The sequence below is a fragment of the Bos indicus x Bos taurus genome, chromosome 6, assembly GCF_003369695.1.
Source record: "Bos indicus x Bos taurus breed Angus x Brahman F1 hybrid chromosome 6, Bos_hybrid_MaternalHap_v2.0, whole genome shotgun sequence".
NCBI lineage: Eukaryota > Metazoa > Chordata > Mammalia > Artiodactyla > Bovidae > Bos > Bos indicus x Bos taurus.
In genome coordinates this window covers 94202987-94224837 of record NC_040081.1, presented here as the reverse complement: position 1 = coordinate 94224837, position 21851 = coordinate 94202987, and the positions used below count along the sequence as shown (strand labels likewise).

General features: G+C 36.6%; 1 protein-coding gene across 1 annotated transcript in view; it reads left to right on the top strand.

Moving 5' to 3' along the window:
• The window catches only part of ANTXR2 (ANTXR cell adhesion molecule 2), a 179153-nt gene that overhangs the window by 98659 nt on the left and 58643 nt on the right, over positions 1 to 21851 (top strand). The window contains exons 15-16 of the mRNA XM_027544859.1: positions 575 to 742; positions 1036 to 1116. Coding sequence (XP_027400660.1) covers positions 575 to 742; positions 1036 to 1116 — 249 coding nt within the window. The remainder of the gene's footprint in view (positions 1 to 574; positions 743 to 1035; positions 1117 to 21851) is intronic.

Below are 21851 nucleotides of genomic sequence, written 5' to 3'. Positions count from 1 at the left end.
GTCCACTTCAGATTAACATGTTCAAATCCCTGTCTTGCTACTTACTGTGCGGCTTTGGGCTCATCACTTAACCTCTCTGTATCTTTGTTTCCTCCATGGGAAGCAAAAAACACAGTATCTACCTCATAGCATTTTTTGTATGGATTAAATGCAGCTTGGCACATGATAATTATTCAGTAAATGCTAATTATCATCATCATTACCATCTGTTTCAACCATTGTCATCAGTATATAGGGGTGTGTTTAGCTAGAAGGAGAACATACCTAGAGAATAGAATTACACATTTCCCTTGTAAAATACAAATTAACTCCTTATTTGAAACAATGGAGAAATGGTTGGTTGTATCAAATTTAATCGATGCCAAATTTTTATAAAGGGTTTTTATTTCTAGGATCTTGATATTAAATGCATAAGGAGTGGTGAAAAATCTGTTAAATCTCAGAAGAGAAATTTGGAGTTAGGTTACTTACTCATCTTTTGACTCTGAGGTGATGAGCCAAGAACCAGCTGAACAAGAGTCTGTTCTCCTAGGCCACTGTATGTCTGATAGCAATATTTCCCTTTGTTTTAAAGGTTCGTTGGGGTGATAAAGGATCTACAGAAGAAGGTGCGAGGCTGGAGAAAGCCAAAAATGCTGTGGTAACCCTTCCTGAAGAACCAGAGGAACCCGTCAGACCGAGACCACCGCCATCTAAACCCACACACCAGCCTCCTCAGACAAAGTGGTACACGCCAATTAAGGTGATTGTTCAAACTTTGTGGGATTTAACTGCAGCTTCCTAAAGTGTAATCCTTTTAGTCTCCCTGAAGGAGGACCAAGGTATATCAAACAGCAGACATTCAATTTACCTTCTAATGACTGACCGAGTCATTTCTCAGCAACAAGAAACTCTGTTTTTGTTATTTATTCATTTAATTTATGAAAGAAATGAGAGTAGAGGAAAAGACTTTATCTTCTTCATTTTAGCTCATTTATCTAGCAAGCAGAGGTTGAGTACATTTCCCAGAGATTTACAGATCATGTTTCCCTTTAGGGTCGGCTGGACGCGCTCTGGGCTTTGTTGCGGAGGCAGTACGACCGAGTTTCCTTGATGCGACCTCAGGAAGGAGATGAGGTTTGTACCTGGGATGTGTTGGGAAAAAACTAGATTATTCTTTTAAGGATGAAATAATTGATGAGATTAGTATTTTAAGTTCCAAGCTATATTTAATGCTATATGATTCTAGCATGGTGTTTAAACTATCAAAACATCTAAATCTTAAGATTTTACTTCTATGAGATGGAGATAATTTTAAAAACATCTGAGTTCAACCATTTAGAAAACCAATTTGAGAAAATATTCCTGGAATATCCCTAACAGATAATTTACCCTTTGCTGTGACCACAGGTAGAAAGAATTAGGTGGTTTGTGAAGCAGGCTTTTTCATTACCAAACCACTGTGGTTAATACAAACTTCTTGTATTTAAGAAGTTTGTGCCTCTGTTCAAATTAATGCATAATATAAAGTTCTGCTTCTCAAATGACATGTAACAACTCTCTTCTTCAATATGCTAGACTTTCACTTTTTAGGTTTTAAAATTGTTTTCATGCATCATCTTAGTTTTCTGTCCCCCAACTTAGACATTAATTTTCAACATTTTAAGTGTTGGGTATAGTGGTAGCACTGAGATGTATTAGCAAAAACAAGACAGTGGTTCCAATACTCTTGTCAGTAACCTTCTATATTCCTTTAACTCTCATGATTAAAATTTAGTTTTATGGCCTTTTCTCATTTGTACTAATTTTGAGTTAATTCAATAATTTGTAGATTATAAATATGCACAAGTAATAGCATCTGGTAATATTGGGGGGTACAGATGATAGCCTTGCCCTTAAGAAATCTAAACTTTGGGATACACACAAAAATAAAATTTATTCCAGAACATGATCTAAGCCATATATAAATAAGCATCAAGTACTCTTGAGTACATGGAGGAAGAGATATTAACTCTTCCTGGAGGAATCTGGGAATGTTTCATCAGAAATAGAGCCCTTCTAGTTTTGAAAATGCATAAGATTTCATCAGGTGGAGCTAGGTGGAATGAGTATTTCCACAGATGAAGCGTCATGAGCAAAATCTCTGAGGTAGCCGAGAACAGTGATGTGTGGATTAAAAGATAGTCTGGGGGTTGGGGATTCAAGCCAGAATGATGAATTGGGAATAGAAGAAATCTTTGAGTTTGGATAAATTGATATATTTGTGCTTCTGAATGATGCATTATAATCATTCTTCCATTAATTCAAACAAATATCTATCTAATGTCTAAAATGTACCAAACACTTTGTTAGATACCAAGTAAATCTAACGTTCTTCTTAGATTATAGTGCTAGAATAGTTTACACATTGCCCCAGCAGGTTAAAGCATCATTTATTTTTCCATGATTGCAGAATAATGCTTTCATTATTTTGACCAAAATTTCCTTTGTTTTTTTGAGAATTTGCTCATTCTGTCTGATATAGTCCTAGAATCTTTATCCTAACTCTTGAGGTTAAATTGTTTCAAAACTCAGAATTTTTCAGATTTTAGGACTCTGATACAGTCCATATATCTGTTTATATACTGTGGAAAGCATCATCTCTTGAGCTCAGTGTTGAGACATTCTGTTACAGAAATATTGATTAGTACAGGTGGATAATAATAGACCATAAATACTCTTCAGTTAGTTCAGGTCAGTTTTTTCTTCCAAATGTATTTTAGTGACACAGTTAACACAAAACTTTCAGTTTTAAAAGATTTTGTATTTAAAAAATATAGACAAAAGGTAGTAAACTCTCTGTTTCCCAGTTTTTTGTTTACCACTTTTTTCACTCTTCACCTATATATGTGACTTATGATTTTTAAATTTGTTTTTTTTTTAAATGCAGGACTTTAAACTTAGTAAATATCAATTGTTGGTTCAGTTAATTGATTTGCTTTTCATCAGATATATATTATGATTCTATGTGTGTCTGACACAGCCTGATTTAATCTTTATTCATAATACCTATTCTTGATGGGTTTGATGCTTCCAAAATTTTGTCAACTGCAAATTTTTGTCACTTATTTCAAATTCAGACCTCAGTGGGGTACTCCATGAACACCTTCCGCACAGATTGACACTCCACACTGTTAATTGAAATGAATATGGTAAAGGTAGAAGCCCACCAATAGTATTAACTCAGTTTACCATCTTATTCACAAGGATATTTAATAAATGTTATTAGTTTTCTGTATTTAAGGTATAACGTATATTTATGTATTCACCCATTCAACCGAATCAGTGATGCAGAATTATTTGGTTCTGGAAATCAAGTAATTGTGACATATTTTTTTCTTGCTTCTAGTTCTTGCTATGATCTTTTATAATATTTATTTTTTTAGACTAGGGTTTGATGTCGGACCTATAGTTTACAGCATATAACTTTTTCCCTTTAGACAGCCTGGGAAATCTTTGCCTTCCCCTCTTTTTATTCCTCATTTCCCCATTTTTCATGTTTCACAAAGATTATTGAGAATATCTGAGTTTCTGTCACCTTTGTATCATCTACCAGGACCTCTTTGATAGAGTTAATAGAGTTAATTTGATAGAGTTAATTCCAATATTAACTTCCCATCCTCCATATGCTAATTTCTTATACTAGTTTATGCATTTCTTATACACTATGCTAATTTTCTTTCTGGCTTCTTCTTCTTCTGAAGTCTTTTAATTGCTCTATTCTTTTCCTCATGAGCATAGTAAATACTGTTATTGATAACAGTTATTGATAACAGTAAATACTGTTATTGATAACAGCCAACTCATGGGACTTTGGTACTTATGCCCCAAAGAATCTGCATCAAACATAGGACACTTAATCTTAGTAAATGTTTGGTGGGTTTTATTTTTAAAAACTTTACAATGACTGGAATATATCAAATATTATTATCCAAAAAGTAATATTTAATTATTTCTCTAAATAAAATTGTTTGCATGGTACATGGCGTAATCTGTGCTGATATGCCAGCGTCCCACAAATTTTGTTTTTAAAAAAAGACCATATAATATTTTAAAATTTCCAGTACTTTTCTTTTGCTTTAGAATAGCTTTCATTTGAGAAACTTAATTTACCTAGTAAGAAATTGAGGACCCAGAGATAGGATAATAAGTGATACAGAACATATTTGGCACAGCTAATTTTTCTGTACGTTAGTAAGATGGGATGCTTTGCTTTCATAATTATCTAAGCAGGAGAAGAAGACCATGGCTCACTGTTACCTTCTATTTATTGTGGCTAGTTAGGTAAGCTCTCAGAAATTAAACTGTCTGAACCCCAAGGTTTTTATCAACTTAGTTTATATAGATATGGTTTATCTCATAGGATTACATGGAGTAGAGGAAAATTTAAATTTAGAAGACAAAGATGTCCAAGTAGCAGTGTCCTCTAGTTCTCTGCCTATTCTTTGTTTTGGATTTCCTAGGCAAGCTGGGGCATAATCACCTAATGAGAAAATTAGTCTTGGAGGGTTTTTTTGGACACATTTAGATAGCCAGATTTACCTATGACTAGGCTCCGCCAGCGTAAGGAAGGATAAAATTCTAACTTCAACTTGACTCCCCTGAAACCAATCAGTAATTGATAAAACTAAGTTAAAATATAGATCTCTGACTACTCAGACAACTGATGAAAGATTTCTTAAACATGTGTGTACTGAACTGACTGAACTGAACTGAACATATACAGTGTATATAGGTATATATATGTATCAATATTGATTCCCACTAAAAAGATTTGTCTCTGCATATCAAATAGTTCATTGGAATATATGTTACTAGCTGTTCAAGGCCAGTTCTTTTTAAGAAAAACTTAATCTTATCAACAAACTGGTGAATAAATTTTGCAAATAATTTTGTTATTTTTCTGTGCTTGTAAAGGCTTGAGTGTATTTACTTTTGACTATGCTTCTTGTGAAATGTGTGCATAATGGTATGAGGTGTGTGTGTGTGTGTGTGTGTGTGTTTAAAGCAATTTGTACATTGCAGAGATTAGGAGAACTTTTGCAAACATTTTCATTTCGTTGGGCATGGATGCAGTTTTGCTGTATATTGTCAAGAAACAAATGAGAACGCTTTCTCATTTGTCAATTTTAAAGAAAGTAATAGTCATGCTGTTTCTTTGGGGGCGGGGGAGACACAACAAAACTGCTTGAGAGACAATAAAACATCATGTTTTCAGATTGTGGCTTATGGTTCCAAAATAACACCACCTCCCCTTAGTCAACAGCGCCGTTTTCCACCTCGAAAACCCATCCTGTCATGGCTTTATACATTGTTTACTGCAGATTCTGCCTCTTGAGAGTCTAGTTTCATAAACACATCAGCGTCCATAGAACCAAACCCGGAGTCACGCACATTTCCCCTGCAAGGCCCGTCACGCTGAATTTCCAGCCAAATGGCTCTCCTTTCATGGCTCCGAGGCCGCAGCGGGCTCAATGGCAGCATCCGCGGCCGAACTGAAGTCCTTGATCAAGTAACTGAAGTTCAGGCATCAAGTATCAAAGCGACGCCAGACACCTCTTGCTCGGCCTCCGCCCTCCGGCTACCTGTGGGCGCCGCCAGCCCCCGCCAGGCGGCGGGACGGCGGGGCTGCGGGGCTGCGGGCGGCCGGGGCGCCGGGCTTTGATGGCGGCCGCCGGTCCTCGGAGTCATGAATGTTTCAGCGCGCGGGCGCGAGGTGCGGGCGGCGCGTCCAGGTGTGAGCTCGCAGGTTGTCGCCGACATCTGTTCGCCGCGGCGGCGGCGGCCTCCCCCGGCCCGCAGCGAGCGGCCGGATTGTCAGCGGAGGTAGTTGAGAGCGGCAGGACCGTTTTGGTCTCCCTCTCGCTGCCTGGAGGCCTGAAACACCAAAGGTAGGAGCAGGGGGTGGACACAGCTGCGCTCCCGAACTTGCCTTAGGCGCGAATAAAGAGATCTAATGCAGTTTGACTCCGTGGCGGTGGGGAGACGAGGACGGAAAGCCACTTCAGAGACAACTTAACGCGGCAACATCTGCCGCCAAGTTTCCAGGGAGTGACGGGGGACAGCAGGTACCCATCGAAGTCTCCACATAAACAGCCTCCGTGAAGCCGGGGACTCTTTTGAAGGGTCTCCATCAAACGGGCTGGGGTCTGCAGCAGGCGATTGTTTGGTTTTCAAAGCGGTGTTTTGTTTTTGCCATAACAAGGTAATTTATAAATGATGCATTAGCAGGCGTTCTCTCTCTCTCTCTCTTTTCTTTTTCTATTTGAAAAGAGAGTTAGAGAAGCAGCAAAGCAAAGAAGAAAGCGCAGCCCTGGTTAGGGAGCTGTTCCACAAACCCAATCTCCAAGGAGCTTCTTGTCTGTCATCGAGGTTATGTTAACCTTCAGACCGCAGTCCCTCCTTCACCAATAAGCAGACAGAAATTGAAACACGGCCAGAAAAGAATGCTGGTGGTAGTAACACCCGTGGTGAAGTATGCACACTATGTCTTCGTTTTTTAAACTTAGGGCTTTTTATTACACGGAGATGAAAGAGAATTAGGTTTTCTTGCCAGATGTGTTTAAATTTTAGTAAGACGAAATTGAGAAAATTGCACTGACTTTAATTTTCTTCTCATTTATAAAGGCTGCGTAGCGATAGTTGGGTATTAAAAATCAAAAGTAAGAATAACATGTTAATGGAAGCGTTTTTTTTTTTCCTTTTAAAGAAGTTTTCTCCTCTTCTACCTAGATTGAGCCAGAAAAAAATCCTAAGGATTTGTATAATTCGCTGAGATTATTGCAACAACTTATAATTGTGCACACACAGTATTGGCACAACAGATTTGTTAAAATATTAGTCTGACAAGTAAAGCTTCGGGGTATGGTAAGGTAATAAGGATTCTATGGTAATATAAACTGTTATGGTTAATAATATTTAGGCAGCCTCACCTGAGGAAGTAGTTGGGCAGCCACGAAGATAAAGGAAAGGAGCTGATCCAAAGTGGCCTTTGGAGTGAGGGCAGCCAGGGTGCAATGACCTGAGGAGAAATGCTAGCACTTGGCAAAGTTTTCATCAGTCGGTGGTGAAATAAACAATATAGGTGCATAGCCAGTTTCCAGTTAAGCTAAGTTTATTACATGGAGAGGACTTCCATTAATTGTGCAGATATTTTCATTTTTGAAAATGATTGATGGTAGCTGCTTAAAAGAAAAAAGTTCATTATAACAGAACTCAGTGCTAGTCCTCTGATTTAAAAAAAAATCTACAAACTCTCCCACCAAAACCCAGTCTGAAAACATAGGTTTATTTAGAAGGCACCAGAGAAGCCTGTGGAGAAGGCAATGGCACCCCACTCCGGTACTCTTGCCTGGACGGAGGAGCCTGGTAGGCTGCAGTCCATGGGATTGCTTCGAGTCAGACATGACTGAGAGACTTCACTTTCACTTTTCACTTTCATACATTGGAGAAGGAAATGGCAGCCCACTCCAGTGTTCTTGCCTGGAGAATCCCAGGGATGGGGGAGCCTGGTGGGCTGTCCTCTATGCGGTCGCACAGAGTTGGACACGACTGAAGTGATTTAGCAGCAGCAGCAGCAGAGAAGCCTGAGAACCTCAGTGGTAGATGATTCGGGCTGGACCTCTGGCTTCCATCTCCAGATCTAGATTTAGGTTCAGTCCTTTGTCAGTCCTGCTTCTGAATTCTCGAGCTCCAAACTAACGGCCTCACCTCTTCAGTGGTGGCTTTTTCAAGGATTCTTAACCCTCCCAAGGATCACTCTGAACACTCATGCTTTCAAAGCAGCACTCTGTACTATCAAACCACTTCATCTTCAGATTGAAGAAGCATCTGGAAGGCAGCGATTTCGTACGAGGATGCCTTTAAATTCTGCATCACATTTGCAAGACGTAAACCACTTGTGGATGTTTCTGAGCAGATTGAAGCTTTCACTCAGACGATTTGATGTGTAAAATGTCTTCAGTGCTTGGAACTATGCGGCTAATAACTGCGTTCTTAAACTTTGTTTTTAGATTCCATGTAAATACTTTGTGTCATATAGCCAAACGTAGATTTTAGGGACTCTACTTTAGCTTTATTGAGTCAGTCCTACTGAACACAAAATGCCTGCAATGCTTTCACTTTTTCCTTTTTATACTTAAATGAAAGAGTAGATAAAAATATCATTTGTAAAAACTCTTAAGTGATTGCTTGCATTTTGTTTCTATAAGATCTGAAATTTTGTATGGTCCTTTAGGCCAAGTATGATTGGACAACACTTGGAAAGAGTACCCGTAGATGTTTCTATCCTTTTTATTACCACCAGTATCTTTCCATTCTTACTATCTTTCTCTCCCGTTCTCCACCCCCACCCCAGAAAACAGCCTTAGTAGGCAGATTTATTTATTTAATCTTTTGGCTGTACCGCATGGCATACATGAGGATCTTAATTCCCTGACTAGGGATTGAACTTGGAGAAGGCAATGGCAGCCCACTCCAGTGCTCTTTCCTGGAAAATCCCATGAATGGAGGAGCCTAGAAGGCTGCAGTCCATGGGGTCGCAAAGAGTCGGATATGACTGAGTGACTTCACTTTCTTTCACTTTTCACTTTCATGCATTGGGGAAGGAAATGGCAACCCACTCCAGTGTTCTTTCCTGGAGAATCCCAGGGACCTCAGAGCCTGGTGGGCTGCTGTCTATGGGGTCACATAGAGTTGGGCACAACTGAAGTGACTTAGCAGCAGCAGCAGCAGGGATTGAACTCTTACCCCATGTACTGGCAGCATGGAGTCTTAACCACTGGAGCATCAGGAAAGCCCCAGTTCTTATTACTTCTTGTCATTACATTTCAGGGCATCCTTAAAATACATTAAATATCCCACTTAAATTAGCAGAAAGAATTAACTTCGGTTTACACATATTTGAAAGACAAATTTTTAGTAGAATAACTCATGTCGTGAACATGCCATTGTTACAGTTTCCACTGTCTGATTTATGCCTGTGTGCGTGTGTGTATATATATGTGTGTGTATAATGTTTAATATAAATGTATGTGTATATATAGTCCTACAGAACATATTTTTCAGTGTATATGTCTTTGACTAATGTCTGTTTCAGTGGAAAATAGCAAGTTCAGAAAATAGAGTGCTTTTTTGATACTATTTCATAGCTTAAATAAAATTGTTGCTTAATTATGCATATAAGCTGGCAAAAGTGTTGACTCAATTTGGTTCCCCAAAGTGAAAAACAGAATATGCAAATTTTAATCATTTAAATTACCCAAAAAGGTTTATTTTTTCAACCAAAGTATAAGTAGAACTTAGATATTTAATTGGCTTCTTACCCCTCTGATCCAGAATGTATTTAGTGGCCTCATATATATGTTATATATTAATTTGTAAGTTTAGGTAGAGATATTTTTTTGTTAGAATTGATCAGCAACCTTTAGAAAATCACGAGACAAAAATTATTAAATTAACATAAATATCCTCTTCTTGAATTAATGCACTGAGTTTAAAAATAAGTCTCTGTCTCTGTGTGTTTTTTTTTTTTTGTCACCAGTGAGCTTTTGGCACACTAAAAGAATACTTTAAAAATATCAACTTTGTTAACATTGGTTCCATGGCCAAATGCATTATTGTATTTGTGGGGAGGCTGGCGATCTCCCCGTCTTACTCTTCCACCATCTTCTTCTGCTCCCCCTCTGGCCAAGTACATTATTTTCTTAGGCTCATATACAATTTTGTTGTTAAGCACCTGGAGAACATTAATTAAATCATCCAATTGGGAGTAGAAATGTCAGCAAAGGTAGATTTTTAACCTTTCTTTTTCTGTGTTTACTTTTTCTGTAGCCCTTATGTAATCTTAATTACGATAGATTAAATTTATATTTATTTAAATGTCACCTTACAATTTCTGATAATTTACAGAAATTTATATTATTCTGTATATCTTAAATTTTGCTTTCAATTTAGAGCCCGAAGGATATAGTCTAATGAGGGGGAAAAGTACATTGTTTGGTAGACAGTTTATTACTTTAACAGAGAGCCTAATGATGGTGCCTTTATGTCTACCAGGCCCCTATTTATAAGTTCAGTTTAAGGAAACCTTTGTAACTCAGTTAAGGAAATTGGCTTGAGTAGGAAGCTTTCATTGTCCCCTTCTTTTAAAAATGAATTTATACTAATACATTGTATAAATGTATACTTTTAAGGAGAAATAAGTGACATTTTTGGCTAAATGGCTTTCATTTCTTTTTCTACTCCTAAATAAAACACTATAATTTTTATAATATACATTTATAATCTAAGTAAATCATCTTTAAAATTGCTTCATATAATCTTACATTCTTCCCTAATTCCACTCTGAATCAAATCACAGCCTCTAGTATATGAGGAATTTGAAACTGTTGTAAACTTTGTGGTAAAAAATAAAAATGATTTACTATTCAGACTTTGCAAAAATTATGTTTAAGAATGCCAACGGCCATTTACTTGTTTACCATTTTTATTTATCTGACTTTGGATTAAAAATTAACTCCTTTTATTTCAAAGACTTAAAAGGAATTTTTTTCTCCTAATGCTTTTCTTTTTTCAGTTAATGAAATTGGAATAGTTTACAAACTCTTTCCCATTTCAAAATAATTTTGTTCACTGATATACTTCATATTTCTCACCCTAGAGAACTCTTTTCACTTAGAAAATATGTGGGGAAAAGGTGGTTCTAATTTTCTAAACTTTAGATTCCCATAATGCTTCTTCAAAGCAGGTTACTGTATTGAAAATAATATATATTATATATATTTTTCATAATCCTGACCAGCATTAAGCACAGTTTGGTTTGCAATCACACACACATACATCATATCATATCATATTATATCCTATCTTGATTGACAGTAAATCTGTAACATACTTCAATAAAAAATTCAAATAACACATCTATATACATAGTAAACAGATTAGAGGTCAATAGTAAAGAATGATTACTCTCCAATTACCTTTGCCTGACACTTTCATTTCTCTCCCTTCTCCTATCGCCTAACATTGGTTGATTCTTACAGTTTAACCTTTGATCTTAAGTTTTCTCTCTTCCTAGAGAGAAAACTTTCTTTTTTCTATGTGGCCTTTCTCTAGAGACCATGTAGATTTTCACTGCTTTGCTCTCATCATGATACACACCATTTTAGACAGTTCTGGCCTCCTTCCTCAATTCCTCTTCCTTGTCTCTGAAAACATGTATAATGTCTTATTACCACATTCTCTGTGTTTAACTGGATTAGCATATTCCTATGTATGTTTTTCATATATTAACTTTATTTCCATTATTCTAGCTACCCTTCCCCTGCTGTACCTAAGCTGAAGCTGAACAGACCTCATGGTTCCCACAATTCAGTGAGCAGAGACAAGACCTTAACTTATTCTGAGTGTGATGTCTCATGCCAAAAAATCACTATATTACCCTATAATGTATACAAGGTACTGATTGAATGAACAGAATTATGTGATTTAATGTCCCCTTTAGCTTTATTGTAATTGATTAAAATGAATTCTTGATGAATTTATGTAGTAAACTCTACTGATTCTGGAGAGATACATATTTTGATTTTGTGGAACTTAAAAAGGTTTTTGTAAGCAGGACTTATAATTTTACCTTCATGTTTCCACCCTGAAACTAAGCTACTGAGAAAATTATGACATCAGAGCAATTCTTAAATTTGACAAATATGAATTGTCTCTTATAATAGTATGACTGAGGATGCTGATACATAAACATGCTATTTCTCTGGAGCTAAGGTTTATCATTTGGGGATGATGATTAATTTTTAATTCATAATTAAATCTGTTGAACATTTTCTGAGTTATAAGAGCATGATACAATTATTTCTCCTCAGGTTGAATTCTGAATAGATGAAGGCTTATAATTTTTATTAATTCTCTTTATTGGGATATGTTTATTTTTTTCTTGTTTGCAGTTGCATTGTTCTTTTTTTTTTTTTTAAAAACAGATTTAGTCTTTGTTTCATATTTGATCCAAGAAAAATTTTCAATGACTGGAATTCTTGTAGGATGTATGTTTATCCCAGTGAAATCATACATTACGATGTCAGTCTCTTGCATTATTATCATCTTCTCTGCAAGCATACATGCAGCTTATGCTAGCTCTGAGTCTCATTAGTCCAGTTTATAGAAACACTGGCTCTTCTCAACAAATGACCAGAAAGCTGACAACTGAACTCAGTCCCTACTCTCCAGAAGAAGCATGATGGCTTTATCTATTCTCTGAATCCAGATTTATGAACTAGTCCTATGCTCTTAACTAGATTAGTTCCTTTTCCATTAACTGCTTAAAGTAGGGCAGCTGTCTGAGCTGTTGGTTGTAAATTTGCTAATGTCTACTTCGTTAATCTCAGGTAAAAAGGCAGCACATAACAGGATCAGAGTTTCAGGACCTGAGGTTTTCACAGCCTGAAATGAGCATGGAAGGGTCAGTGGAGTGGAGAATTGAAGAGATGGGAGGAAGTGTTACATTAGGAAGAAAGGGATGACTTCTGTCATTAATCTTAATTAATTGCCAAGTTTTAAATCTGAGTTATTAATACTGAAATTAAGCCCTTAATATACTGTTCATGCTTTGGCATCAGATGCTCTTTTATAAGATAAAAGGTTTAGGAGGGAGAGAAGTGTGTGTGTGTGTGTGTGTGTGTGTGTGTGTGTGTGTATCTTACATAAATATTTTCATTTACATCTTTCAAAGATTTCCCTGGGTTAATATTCAGGCCTTCACCTTTTGACAGTTACTGTAGGGCAGTTAGGAATTATAGACAAGTAACAGTAAATCCAAATAAAATTTCTAGGTATAGCAACAGCAGTAAATCTGAATAATATTACTTTCATGTTTACCAGCATACAAAATACTTCACTGAAGAGGAAATGTCAGATTATAGGCTGAAGTAGAAGGAGGAAAGATCGTGAGCAGAAGTGGGAAAAGAAGCAAATGAAAAAGAAATGAATGAGAAAGAGATTATTCTTCTGAAAATCTTGCAGGCAACAGAATTAGTGTTTACTTAAATATTAAACTACAAATTATACATTTGTATAGTTCCATATTCCTCTATTGCAGCCCTAATCAATTAGAATTAAACAAATTGAACCTTGAAATGACTAAGCAGCCTTTCCTTTAAAATTCTTTTTTTCTCCCCACTTGGCTGTTCTACTCATGTTTGCCAGGTTTACCCTACTTTGCTATTAAACCTCCATTATTATTCCATGATACTTTTCAGTGTGAAATTGCAACTAACTGTATTAATTGTTAATATTTTGGCCAAGGAGGCTATGGAATAAGGCTTGCAGTACTTCCAGGGAAAATCACTAAAAAGCAGGTATGGCTTAAAGCTTCTGAATTATGAATTCAGAATTACATTTCAAATTCTCCATGTATTTGGACAAATGAAAAGGTCTATAACGAAAGTATATAACGCACTAAGTTAATTTTTACACGTGTATCTTTCTTCTGATGACTCTGAACTGAATTGCAGTAGCAGGTTATAGCCAGTGACTTGAATACTGTTGTCCATGAATTTAAAATCCCAAATTAGGTTTTGATATATATAATGTTTATTCTTTACAGAAGTGTTTTCTTCCTTTTATTATTAGCTTTAAATATAAATAAGATAAAACATAGTATTTATCTGTCTACCTATTTTGCACACTAATTATTGGAGAGACAATGCAAAAATCTGAAGATATCAAGAGTTTAGATTTTAATTTAATTTATAGGTAGTGGAGAGCCAGTAAAGTTTTGGAGCTGCCTAATAATGTGACCAAATGAAATTTGGGACAGGAGTGGAGGTAATTTTTTTGTGTGTGATAATCTAGTATCAATGCTTTTATATTTATGTGTAGTCTTTCATCATGAGTTGTAGAAAGAATCACATGAACATTATAATATAGGAGACCTGATGGATTGTCAAATGACTAAGTGGCTTTTGGATAAAATAACACTTTTTTTCTAATAGACATCGCATTTTTTAAAAATACCAACTTAGGTTAATTAGCTAAAAATCTGATATTTCATGGCTTTCATATATTTTTCGTGATTTGTCAGAGGTCTAGAGGTCTTTCTTGCTTCTTAGTAATATTTAGATAGATAATTAAAGCTCAGACTAGCAGATCAGATGTACATGAATACATATATTTTTTCATATGTGCATGCAGGCATGCATGTGGAGTGTGTTTATGCATCTGATGGGGGTGACAACAGGGCATCATGGTTGTTGAGGGCACTCATAATTTCAGGAAAGAGGGCACACTTTCTCTTGATGGGAAGGATTTAGGACTCAATTTCAGCTAATTGCTGAGCACTTACTATGTCTTAGGTGTTTCCCTGGTGGCTCAGTGGTTCAGTGGTAAAGAATCTGCCAATTCAGGAGACAAGGGTTTGATCCCTGAGTCAGGAAGATCCCCTGGAGAAGGAAATGGCCAGTCAATCCACTATTCTTGCCTGGGAAATCCCATGGACAGAGGAGCCTAGAGGGTTATGGTCCAGATGGTTACAAAAGAGTCAGACATGATTTAGCGACTAAACTACTGCAAATGTCTTAGGTATGTTCAGTTAGGTGTGTTCAGCTATTAGTGCTTAGAATTAGGTGTCATTTCATTTCCATTTTATACATGAAGAACATGGGACTCAGAGAAATTTATTGCATTTGCCAAGGTTACATTGCTGAAAAATAACAGAGCCTAGATTCAAACCCAGGTTTTATTTATTTCCAGTTCAGTGAGTGCCCCATTATGCCATACTATCATTGTCCAGTGCTGCTCTTTATTCTTCTTCCTATTCAGTCAATAACTCAGTGAACTAGGGCTTTTATACACGTAGAGAAGTGCTTTTTAAAATTTCCAATTTTGAGTCTGATTCTCTTGGGCCAAAATGATCAAGTTTGTATCTGTGTCTGTATTCATAAATTTTTTTAGCATGTAGAGTTGAAATTGAGTCCACTATTGGTTGAATCTGTGGATGTGGAAACAGTGGGTAGAACCATTTCAGATGAAGGACTTGAGCGTCAGTGGATTGTAGTATCATGAGAGGTCTTGGAGTCAATCCACTGTGGATACTGAGGACAGAGAGACTGTGTATTGAGAATGCATCAGTTCCGTTCAGTTCAGTTGCTCAGTTGTGTCCAACTCATAGTGACCCCATGGACTGCAGCATGCCAGGCCTCCCTGTTCATCACCAACTCTTGGAGTTTACTCAGACTTACGTCCATTTAGTCGGTGATGCTATCCAACCATCTCATCCTCTGTCATCCCCTTCTCCTTTCGCCTTCAGTCTTTCCCAGCATCAGGGTCTTTTCCAGTGAGTCAGTTCTTCACATCAGGTGGCCAAAGTATTGGACTTTCAGCTTCAGCATCAGTCCTTCCAATGAATGTTCAGGACTGATCTCCTTTAGGATGGACTGGTTGGACCTCCTTGCAATCCAAGGGACTCTCAAGAGTCTTCTCTAACACCATAGTTCAAAAGCATCAATTCTTCGGCACTCAGCTTTTATTTATAGTCCAACTCTCACATCCTTACATGACTACTGGAAAAAACATTGCTTTGACTAGATGGACCTTTGTTGGCAAAGTAATGTCTCTGCTTCTTAATATGCTGTCTGTGTTGGTCATAACTTTTCTTCCAAGGAGCAAGCGTCTTTTAATTTCATGGCTGTAGTCACCATCTTCAGTGATTTTGGAGCCCCAAAAAATAAAGTCTCTCACTTGTTTCCATTGTTTCCCCAACTATTTGCCATGAAGTGATGGGACCAGATGCCATGATCTTAGTTTTCTGAATGTTGAGTTTTAAGCCAACTTTTTCACTCTCTTTTTTCACTTTCATCAAGAGCCTCTTTAGTTCTTCTTCACTTTCTGCCATAAGGGTGGTGTCATCTGCATATCTGAGGTTATTGACATTTCTGCTGGCAGTCTTGATTCCGGCTTGTGCTTCATCCAGCCCTGCGTTTCTCATGATGTATTCTGCATATAAGTTAAATAAGCAGGGTGACAGTATACAGCCTTGATGTACTCCTTTCCTGATTTGGAACCAGTCTGTTGTTCCATGTCCAGTTCTAACTGTTGGTTCTTGATCTGCACACAGATTTCTCAGGAGGTAGGTCAGGTGGTCTGGTATTCCCATCTTTCAGAATTTTCCACAGTTTGTTGTGATCCACACAGTCAAAGGCTTTGGCATAGTCAATAAAGCAGAAGTAGATGTTTTTCTGGAACTCTCTTGCTTTTTCAATAGTCCATTGGATGTTGGCAATTTGATCTCTGGTTCCTCTGCCTTTTCTGAATCCAGCTTGACCATCTGAAAGTTCACAGTTCACATACTGTTGAAGCCTGGCTTGGAGAATTTTGAGCATTACTTTACTAGCATGTGAGATGAGTGAAATTGTGTGGTAGTTTGAGCATTCTTTGCATGCATATTACCCTATTACGTATATATATATAAATAAGTTAACTTTGCATACATCTATAAATAAAAGCTGATATTAGAAGTGGCAGTAAACTGTACAGAAATTTTATGAGCTGCGTGGAATACAGAACTTTTGCATCATAAAGGACCTCAGAAGTTACGTAATTCAATACCTTCTTACACTGCAACTTCTACTGCTATCTCAATTCTGGGCTCCAAAGGAAGAGGATGTTCAAAGGCACAAGGGATGAAATAACTTTTATATTCCAGGAATTGCAGGTAGTTTCCTTGGCTGGAGCAACAAACTGGGAGACGGAGAGATAAGTTCCGAGAGGAGGGCAGAGTTATAGCAATTCCTAAAGCCCTTGGTGGCATATTGGAAAGATCACTGCGTTAGGAGTCAGAAGACATTGTCTTGAAAACTGCCACAAATTTCCTCATCTGTCTGGTCCTCAGTTTTCTCATTTGTACTAAAGAGAAATAAATGATCACAAAGGTAACTTTGAATTCTCAAAATCTTGATTTTTGTTTAATTCCAACCAAGCCAGCTCCGCATGAACATGTCACTTGTCCTGTCCTGCTCACTAGTACAACCCCAGGAGCTTATGCACTGGCTCTCGGACAGCAGGCTTTGCTAATCTTTGAGGAAGGAAAAAATTTATGTCGGTAGAATGTTTTGTTTGTTGTTTACAAAGCTGTTAAATTAATACATTTTTAGTAATTAGACCTTTCATGATATCATCAATAATTAATACATATAGCCATATTACAGGTTACTACAAGAATTAAAAGTGGCATATGTATCTCAATATTCTGAAATACACTTGAATAACTATGACAATGCTATGATTCTAGATCCATAACGGATATTTTACTACTATTATGCTTTAAATAAATTGGTAATAAGTGCACATGGAAGAAAGTAAAGAGAATACAGATTTAAGAGAGCAGTATATTTAAATTTTATGCCAGTTTTCTGTCTTTCTATAAGACATCTATTTTTTGCTGCTTATTTCAAAACAAAGAGAGAAGATATTAATGTGTGATCTTGGATTTATCTCCATTGTCATTTTGATATGTGGCAGTTTTCTGTCTTGTGTCACAACTACAGAATAATTTAAACACAAAAGTTTCTTTTATTTAATACTATTATAAGCATTGAAGTACTAATGTGTTTTTGTCATTAAATATATATAGCTACATGGGACTGTTCTCCCATTGGGTCATTCTGAAATTGATTTTCTACCTTAGGCTAACAACAGTGGACAAATGTTAAATGAAAATCAATCACTTTGTTTTAAATCAGCTAAATACACTCCTTTTATTAAGTGGTCTTTTCCCCTACAGCTAACTAGAAGACAAATAACATTTGTTTTGATCTTTAGCCTTTGAACACTTTTAACATAAAGCTCTGAGGACAATGGTTTGATTGCAGTTTTATTCTAATATTAAAATTATCTTATTCTTGATTAGTTAGATAAAAGTTTTAGATATTTATAAATAGAAAATTCTTAATTAATATTACTTAACCACCAATTTCTTAGACTTTTAATATTTCAAATCTATATCAGAAATATCTCATTATGAACACAACATGGATATAAATAGTAACATGTTAATGGGAAATACTAGGATGTAGCAAGACATGATTTTTCCAGTAGTCATGTATGGATATGAGAGCTGGATCATAAAGAAGGCTGAGTGCTGAAGAATTGATGCTTTTGAACTGTGGTGTTGAATAAGACTCTTGAGAGTCCCTTGGACTGCAAGGAGATCAAACCAGTCCATCCTAAAGGATATCAGTCCTGAATATTCATTGGAAGGACTGATGCTGAAGCTTAAGCTCCAATACTTTGGCCACTTGATGTGAAGAACTGACCCACTGGAAAAGACCCTGATGCTGGGATAATTGAAGGTAGGAGGAGAAGGGGACGACAGAGGATAAGATGGTTGTATGGCATCACCAACTCGATAGACATGAGTTTGAGCAAGCTTTGGTTGTTGGTGATGGACAAGGAGGTGTGCCATGCTGCAGTCCATAGGGTCACAAAGAGTTGGACACAACTGAGCTACTGAACTGAACTGACTGAGAAGACTTGGAAACAGTAATTTTTAATTTCATATTTGCAACTAGAAAAGATAAATCAGGAAAGACCCCAATGTAACATATGCCTTAGATTGACTACATTGATGTTGGGACAGTGTCAGGATCCAAAACTGTGATGGCTGGTATAGAAAGTCAAAACTTGAAGAATATACTTCACTAAAAAATTAAGCTAGGTCTATGGAAGTCAGTGTACATGGCCATCATTTCTAATGTCATCATCAGTAATGAAAAAACAGCATAATCTATAGAGAAGCAGCTATGTGCCAGGCACTGTGCTACTGACCTTGTGTGTGTCACCACAATTCTCAAAGCAACTCACTTTCCTTAGCCCCATGCTTATGGATAGGGAAACTGAGGATCAGAAATGTCAGATGAGTTGTTAGCATCACACAGAGGAGTAGTGAGTGCGGAGTGTTGAATTTGTTTGAACTTTAGGTTATAGGAAAAATGAGTGTGCCATTTAAATTCTACTTTATGTTTTAAAGTTAATTGGCCAGTTATATAGACATGCATTCAGTGTTTTGATTACAATTTATAGACCCATGCGTTGAAATTAAATTGCAAAGTCCAATATAGAAATGGGAATTTCTAGTCAACTGTTTAAATAACATAGAAATCACTAGTGACTATTTAGATACTGTATACCCAGCATGTATATGTAAAGTATTTTAATCACATTTTTTAAATATTTGGGTCAGAAAATTATGTGTGGATTTATTTGGGGGCACTTGCAAGAAGGAAATGGCAACCCACTCCAGTGGTCTTGCCTGGAGAATCCCAGGGACGGGGGAGCCTGGTTGGCTGCCGTCTATGGGGTCGCACAGAGTCGGACACGACTGAAGCGACTTAGCAGCAGCAGCAGGTATTATGGAGGGGCCAAGAATAAGGAATAATTATAAAACATTTTCTTTTCAAAAAGAAGTGAGATATAATTAATGGTAGAAAATATATTGACAGGTTAATCTTAAACTTTTACAAATCAATGGTTATTTCTAATCTATAAAATCAAACTAAAAAGAAAAGTTCCATCCAGAGATTATGACACAATTCCAAGTTATGTTTTCCAAATGTGCTTCATATCAAAACTCATATTCACTAAAGAAAGGACATAATTTTTAGTTTAGGATGCTGTTGGCACAGTCGTATAATTTATTGTTTAGAGTCCCTCTTAAAATCTTGTTTTCAGAATATTTCATCATCATTTTCGACTTCAGTTAAATATTTATTGAGTCTACTGTTTATTTCCTCAATCATTTTCTCTTGCTTGAGCTCTCATTTTGATCTATGGAGCAACTGATTCCACTTGTCAAATTTATCCCTTGATCTAGCTGCAAATAGCATGCCCCAAATCATCCTACAAGAGCCCACTGAAATGGTTTTTAAAGTGTCTTCTAAGGTACATTAGTGAAAATTGAAGCAAACAGGCTGTCAACCATTACTTTTAAGGCAGATCCCTAGCGTGTAAGTAGCAGGAACTGAAGGTTGACGTTTGTAGGTTGAGAGCTACAGTGTAATGGTGTAAGTGGTTTTTACGTACCTTCCACTTCACACGGTGAGGCCAGGGTTTCCTTGTCATAAAACTGTCTTTGATGAGGCACCTAGAAAGACTTTCATGACATGGCTTGCTGACATTATCATTACAACCGTTGTTGTTGTTATTTTGCTGAGAAAATACCTTTTTAACAAATTACGAGAAATACTGTTTCCCTTATTTCCCAGATACCATTCTATGTGCTCCCTCTCTTATAAACTACGAATATTAAAATTAATAGTAATGATAATTTATGTAACTGAAGGCATGAGAACAATGTCCTTATAAACTATGTTTTTAAAAAAATAATTGTATTTATTTATTTTTGGCTGTGCTGGGTCTTCATTGCTGCTCAGGCCTTTCTCCAGTTGCAGAGAGCAGGGGCTACTCTTGTGGTGCACGGGCTTCTCACTGCGGTGACTCCTGTGGAGCACAGGCTCTAGGGCACGTGGACTTCAGTGGTTGCAGCACGTGGGCTCTTTAGTTGTGGCTCCTGGGCTCTAAGCACAGGCTCAGTAGTTGTGGCTCCTGAGTGTAGTTGCTCTATGGCATGTGGGATCTTCCCAGATGAGGGATCGAACCCCTGTCTTCTGCCTTAACAGGCAAATTCTTTCCCACCAAGCCACCAGGGAAGCCCTAAACTATGTTTTAAAGCCTAGTTTATTATATTTATAGTAAACAGTTCTTCTAATGCTTTATAAACATTTACTGATTTGTTTTTAAAATCTTTTTTTAGGAATAAGAAATATGGAAAACAATGGAATAGTTAATGGCATTGCATTAATGAAACTATATGGTCTATAAGATTGCTGGTGGATATCTTTGAATTTAAAAATTATTAATGCTAGAATTTTTCTTTTTTATGTGTTGGAAAACATACATTTAAACATTTTTCTCATTTTTGGTTGAAATGCTTTTCAGTAAAATTAGGCTGAAAGGAAAATGAACTATAATATTGTCAATAGACTCTTTTATCTTAATTAAGAGAAACATTAAAAAAAAATAATGATGACTTAAAAAATTACTTCTTGTCCCTAACCTTCTAGAAATTTATGATCTATTTGGAGTAGAGGATAAAGTAAAGCCTCAAAAATTATAATTCAAAGCAAAGCAAGCAAAATTCAGTTAAAAACAAATATAAAAAAATAAAGCCCATTGTACATTCTGGATGGATTCTAATTTCTACTCCAGCTTTCTACTCCAGTTTCTGTATGGCCTTGAGATATATGATGATGATGCTTTTTATAAATACTATATTTGGAGAATTAATATTGCTGCTTTAATTCTTAGTAATACATGCACAAAGATATTACAGATAATCTATACTATATATTAATGCAGCAAATAAAAGAGTAAAATATATATCAGTTCAGTTCTGTCACTCAGACGTGTCTGATTATTTGCAACCCCATGGACTGCAGCACGCCAGGCTTCCCTGTCCATCACCATCTCCCAGAGCTTGCTCACACTCATGTCCATCAAGTCGGTGATGCCATCCAACCATCTCATCCTCTGTCATCCCCTTCTCCTCCTGCCTTCAGTCTTTCCCAGCATCAGCGTCTTTATATCCACACAGTTATAATTTCACATCAAATGGTAGTTTGACAAAATGAGCTAGAATTAGAATGTAAGAGGCATAAAAATAGTAACTTTTTTCTTGAGCACTTTGTGTTTTTAAGCAGTCTTTGAGCTCCCAAAATATTTGGTACATAGTCTTCAGTAAGTTTTTGATCCATTCAACGAATCAAGAATACATATAT